At 44.1% G+C, this 6567-nt stretch overlaps 1 protein-coding gene across 4 annotated transcripts in view; it reads right to left on the bottom strand.

Annotated features, from left to right (window-relative positions):
• Window positions 1–773: 773 nt before the first annotated feature.
• marveld2a (MARVEL domain containing 2a) overlaps window positions 774–6567 on the bottom strand; it is a 9552-nt gene continuing 3758 nt past the window's right edge. For all 4 annotated transcript variants that reach the window (XM_010774192.1, XM_010774194.1, XM_010774193.1 and 1 more), the window contains 5 exons: window positions 3463–3686; window positions 2549–2584; window positions 2245–2408; window positions 1922–2093; window positions 774–904 (listed from right to left, as the gene is read on the bottom strand). In XM_010774192.1, the coding sequence (XP_010772494.1) occupies window positions 794–904; window positions 1922–2093; window positions 2245–2408; window positions 2549–2584; window positions 3463–3686 (707 nt within the window). In that variant the 3' untranslated portion in view covers window positions 774–793. The remainder of the gene's footprint in view (window positions 905–1921; window positions 2094–2244; window positions 2409–2548; window positions 2585–3462; window positions 3687–6567) is intronic.

The raw sequence follows: 6567 nt of genomic DNA on the forward strand, positions 1-6567 counted from the left end.
TGTGTGTGTGTGTGTGTGTGTGTGTGTGTGTGTGTGTGTGTGTGTGTGTGTGTGTGTTTGTGAGTGAGAGTGTGTGTGTGTGTGTGTGTGTGTGTGTGTGTGTGTGTGTGTGTGTGTGTGTGTGTTTGTGTCTTTTTGCGTTTGTGTATTGTGTTTGTTTCCCAGGGAAAACACTCACGAGAAACACCGGCTGTTGTTATGCCTGCTGTGACATTAAGTTACTCCGTTCTCCGCTTGTAATTATGCCGTTACAAGCTTCAAAGTTGTATTTATCATCTGAATTTGCTGAAACAAGTTTAATATTCTGAAAGTCAAGACTTTGTTTAATTGAAATCAGATGAAAACAAACTGTAATGGACCTTGCCGTGTTATCTATGATTACTATATGCCTTACATGCATAATTTCAGCTGGTATGAATTTATCGTTTGATTTTGGAAATAAAAGTTTCATATTCTGAAAGCTAAGACTTTGTTTATTTAAAAATCAAACAAAACACCCGAATCCCGAAAAACTAGTTGTTTACGCAAATCCACGTTTATTTTGAAATGAGCCGTTGCGACTTCCGACTGATTTCGATAGAGCGGATCACATATAATGTCCTGCTGCCACACAACTCACAAAAGCACCAAATGTGGATTAATCCATGAGTGAAAGCAGTGCCGAAATATGCACCTAGTTCTGTCTGATAAAAAACTAAAGTGAACAGCTGTTTTAAGAAATTACTGAGATCTAAAAAAATAATCTAAATACATACTTGTGTTTTGAGCGATTTAAGTATCTATTAAGAACATATCAACATGGGCAGCAGAACAACACTGTATACAAAACAGCGAAAAAAGAGAATCGGCTCACATTTTTCTTCTTCTGGTAATCCTGAAGGATTCTGTTAATGCGATCAACCTCCTGCAAGCAGAGACAAGAGACTGAATTCAATTAAAGGTCATCCATAAAGATTGAAATACATGAAGTAGTACAGTTAGGTAATACAACTAGGTGCTTGTGGATGGTGCAGAGAAGAAATGTTAGGGTGGAGGGGAAGTACAGCAGGAACAGGAAGTGCAAACAGAGGAAGTTATGAGAGGGGGAAATGAGGCACATTTTAACAACAAAAAGACTGGGTGCATATTCCAGACACACAATCATTCTCTGAAAGAAATGATTTTCCCAGCACTGTCATAATACCAAACCCTGATGGTATCAGTCCAGCAGGGTTCATGTTAACTTGTGTTCATCCATGCAAAGTAGGTCCAGTGTGATGATGCACTAAGTGTGTGTGTCATTTGTTAAGGCATGGCTACCAGGAGCACACATGAGAACTGGGTGAGATTAAAAATCCTCAATATCAATCAAATGTGTATTTGTTGGCCGATTTCCAGTGTTTGCAAAGACATTGTTAAAAATGATCTACACTTAAGGGTTTCCGAACTCAGAAACCCCTTTGAGATCATTTCTGGGCAGTGTGGTTTGTTTGAAACTTTCTGCAGAATGTAAAATGTTGAAATATAAATACACTGTACAAAACAAGGAACGCATCTTCTGATATAAGAGTAAAACATATTTTACAAAAAAAATAACTAAAGGAAACTGTATCTTAGCTTTGATTTTTGACAAAATAAAGTGTCTAGTGTGCACTTTACTTTGTACAACAATGTGTGATCAGCATCTCTAAAGTCTTTATGATTTATTAAATTCATTGGAAAATGTACCTCTAAATAGCATTTCTATCTGAAAACAAAAAGACCAAAAAACTGAAGACAATACATGACTGCAGATAGAATAAATGCACAAACAGTCCCATGCGATTAAAAAAAATGGCATCTACATTTTTGGAAGATAGAGTACAGATAGAATCTGATAAAGGAGTTCTGATTGACTATTGAGTGAAAAACACGATTGTATTCTGAGTGAGTAAACACTCACCATCTGGGTGGAAGGGTTCTGGGGCAGACTGCGCATCATGGCGTCCATCTCGTCAAACTTCTTGGCGGTGACCTGCACCTCCGCGTGGAGCTCCTTGTACTCTGCGTACTGGTCATTGAACACGGCTCGGTACTGGTCCTTCTCCTCCTCTGAGCGGATCGTCGGGTACTTACTGCAGGACGGAAGAAGAGAACAAGTCTTTATTAACGTTGGTAAACTGTATGTATGTTAGGCAAAGCCGGACATACAGTTGTTATTTAACCAACATAGCAACCCACATATTGCACCTACTTGTCTTTGCTTTTATCTTGAGCAGAGCTTACCCAATGTAGTCAGGCACGATGACAGGTTTTGGGATGTGTCCTGATGGTATAGCTCCCTGCAGAATGTGAGGTGGGATGGCTTTAGGAGCGGCGTGGATGGGAACCACTGAGGAGCCTCGCACCTGCTCTGGAGCTTTGGGAATGGGAGCTGAATCTGGAACCATCTGCAGAGACAAAACAGGACAAACACAGCTATGACAAAAGGATTGTAAAGATTGAATTAAAAGAGGAGCAACTTTCACGTTTAAATAAACACAAACGTGAGTATGTCTCTTTACAATAAAACTAATTACAGGAGGCTTACCAATGAGTGTGTAGCTCTTATGTCCGAGGGACGCATCTGTGTGTAAAACATACACAAATAGAATCCAGTTAACATTAGGCTTTTAATGATGTCTTACCATTTAAAGGGATAGTAGAGACATTTGGGGAAATACACTTTGTGTTGCTTTCTTGCAGAGCTTGATAAAAAATAAGATATCTCTCTCGTCCGCCACATAGGAAGCTATTGTCAGGCTGGCTCTGTCCACCCAACAACATCTTTAAAGCTCATTGATACACATGTTATTGTTTGTATATTTGGAAGAAAACAACATTTAAAAACATCATCCTGTGGTTTTACAAGAGGGTATGTGGTGGACTGTTGCCTGGCCAAGAGCAGTGAGCTTCAATTGACAGATTGTTTTACTTTTAGATAGAGCAAGGTAAGCTTTTACCCCTTAATTCAGTCTAGCTAGGTTTAGCTAGCAATGTCCTGGCTAAAGTATTTTAGTGACACAGGAGAGATATCAATCTTCTCATCTTACTTTCTGCAATAAATCAAATAGATATTCTTTTAACACATCAAAACAAAACAAATAACAAGTAACCCAAAAGAAGTTTTATATGTGGATCTCAAACCTAGTGTTGTTGAATCAGAATGTGTGTGTGACTGTGTGCAGTGTGTTGCCCTCCAATAAACAGGTAGGACTCACTGACTCCGCCTACTCCTTCCTCCACAGCTGTAGCCCTGTATGCAAATGATATGGTGTGTTGTTGTAATGCAGTGCGTGTGCGTGTGTGTGTGTGTGCGCGTGCGTGTGTGAACATGTTTGCAGCCTGTCTGTTAACTCATTATAGTGAATGGTAGATAGTGTTGGATTAATCATTAACTGTCAGACGAAACCCATGTCCCAACCCTTCAAACTGAATAAATAATTAAAGTGTCAGAGCTCTCACCTCCTCCTCGCCGTATTTCTCCCGGTATCTGCGTGCAGCTTCATGTCTCCACAGCTTGAGACACACCATGGCTCCGATCAGATAAACAATCAGGGTGACAAACAGGAAGATAATGGCTGCCGTCTGGCCTGCCTCTGTTCTGCAGAACGCCCCGTTGATGCCATTGTTGAAGATCGGCAAGGAGCAAAGCCCTCCGCGAGTCGTGTCTCGAACATAGACAATGGCTGGTAAACAGAAAGCAAACATGCTATGAAGAGGCAGTCCATGCATGAAAGTAAAATGTCTTGCTTTCCAAGTGGTATCTAGCAGTTTTAAGATAACTGTCTTCAAGATTTCTGATGCTATATCTCAAAAAAGAACATATTTAACATTATTGTTATACTAGAATAGACTATATTACATTATTGGAAATATATTACAGATGCATTAATGTGTACACATAATTGAATTGCTAAAATAGTTCAATTAGAACTTAGAATTAGAACTAATTAGAACTTTTGACAAATCATTAGAACTTTTGACAAATCATTATAAAAGCTGTAGTTATCCTTAAAAAAACTCAATTTCCCGTTAAGAAACATGCCAAATACTAGTAAAAGCAATCTTATGAATTGCTATGATCCTTAAAACACATTTTAAGTCTTCTAAAAAGGTAACCAACTCTGTACCAACAATCTATCTTTTTTGATGTCTGGTACACTATGTCAAGTGGCAATCGTATTTTTTTAAATATTGAAAATGGCCCTGCAAGTGACTGAAATGCATACAAGAGCAACCCCCCTCCCACCCTGCTCTGCTTCTGATTTACTGACACACACAGAATGCAACCGCCCGCCCCCACCCCACACCACCACACACACCACCAACCCCCACCACCACCCACCCCATATCCTCTGGTCAAGCAACTGACCTCGCTCACCCTCTCTCGAGCCACTAGACCGCAACACACACCACTTGAGCGAGACGGCTCACACACCACTCTGAGCCGCATCCACACCGCGTGAACACACACCTGAGCAGAGCACCCCGGCATGACACACACCTCGAGGAGACGCTGAACCACACCCTCCGACGGACGACGCCCGCTATCACACACCACACTCGCAGCGAGACGCGTGACCACACACCCCCCACCTACTGACGAGCACCGCACCACACTGAGGAGGAGGTGACACCACCACTGAGAGACCGGTGAACACACACACTCTGAGGCACAGCGTCGAAGCACACACTACTCCGAGGAGCAGATAGACACACACACTCTGAGGAGAGGTGAACACACACATTCTACCAGGCACAGGGTGACCACACACACTCCTGAGGAGAGGTGGAACACACACACTCTGAGGAGCAGGTGAACACACAACTCCTGAGGAGAGGTGAACACACACACCTGAGGAGAGTGAACACAAACACTCTGAGGAGAGTGAACGCACACACTGAGGCAAGAGGTGAACACGACACTCTGAGGAGAGGTGAACACACACACTCTAAGGAGAGGTGGAACACACACTCTGAGAGAGAGTGAACACACACCTCGAGAGAGGTGAACACACACACTCTGAGAGAGGTGAACACACACACGTCTGAGGAGACGAGGCCGCTTATGTATCCCTTCCTCTGGCAACCACGTCGGCCGTCGTTTCAGTGATGACTCCACATCGGCCTGTAATGAGAAACTGAATGCAGCACATCTCCTTATTTATCCTGAGAACAAGCAAGGCAGAGTGCAGGGTCCTTTTTTTAATTAAGTAAAAGCAGCAATACTTATTTTCAACTATACTCTGGGGGGTGGGGGGTGGGGGTTTACTGACGCATGATGAATTCTGCACAGATCTTTGAACAACGTATTAAAATCCTCGTTTTACCACTTTATACCCACAGTGACCAGCGACAGAAACTATACAGCCCAGATTTACTGTGCGCTGTGTGATGCAATGGCCCGTGTGACTGTGTGCGTGTGTGTGTCGGAGCTTTGCGAGCGCGCCGAGGCAGTTCATGCAGAGCCTACCCTTACTCCGGAGAGCACCGCGCTCTCCGGGACAAATCTTTGTGTGTGTTGGGTGTGTGTGATGTGTGCTGACACTGTGTGACCTCAGGTGTGACTGTGTGTCGTGTGTGTGTTGGGTGTGTGTGTCGCTGTGTCGTGGTGTGTGTGTGTGTGTGTCAGTGTGTGGTGTGTTGTGTGTGTCCGCGTGTGCGTCGTGGCGTTGTGTGTGTGTGTGTGTGGTCGGTGACTGTGTGTGTGTGTGTGTTGCTGTGTGTGTCAGTGTGTGTGTGGCTGTCGGCCTGTGTGTGGTGTGTGGCTCCAGCGCGTGTGTGTGTGCTCTAAAAATAGGCATCTTATCACCGGCAGCTGATGGGACTTGGCTGTGGTGACCTGATGCTATCTCCTCAGACGCTGCTCGACTTCCTGATTACTCCGACACACAGCAGAGAGGACCCTCTGTAAGCAAACGACTCTTTGTTTTCCTGACCATGATCGGAACACACCACACTCTGAGGCACAGGTCACACACACCCTTCGACGCGCTCACGGCACTCTGAGCGAGAGGTGAACACACACTTCTGAGAAGGTGAACACACACACTGAGAGAGGTGAACACACACAAACTCCATCAGCTCGCGTGATACAATGCCTATGTTTTAGGACACACACACACCACACACACACACACACACACCACACACACACACCACACAGTCCACACACACCACACACACACAGTCACGCCACCCACCAACGCGGGCTGCACACACACACACGCACACCGCACACGCACACACACACACCACACAAACACACACCACCCACACACACACACACCACACACACACACCACACACCACACACACACAGTCACACAGTCAAACCACAGTCACACGACACACACACACACACACACAACGATTTTCCAACACTCATCTAACACATCTATGAACGCTTCCAAAGCTCACACACACACGCACACAGCGTCACACACGCATGCATACACACCACGCACAAAATCGTGTGTATAGTCATTCGCTGTCACTGTTTATAAAGGGCTAAACAGGATTTAATACGTTGTTTTCACAAATCTGTGCAGAATTCACATCACCTGC

This window comes from Notothenia coriiceps, unplaced genomic scaffold (assembly GCF_000735185.1).
Source record: "Notothenia coriiceps isolate Sejong01 unplaced genomic scaffold, NC01 NC01_scaffold00013592, whole genome shotgun sequence".
In the NCBI taxonomy this organism is placed as follows: domain Eukaryota; kingdom Metazoa; phylum Chordata; class Actinopteri; order Perciformes; family Nototheniidae; genus Notothenia; species Notothenia coriiceps.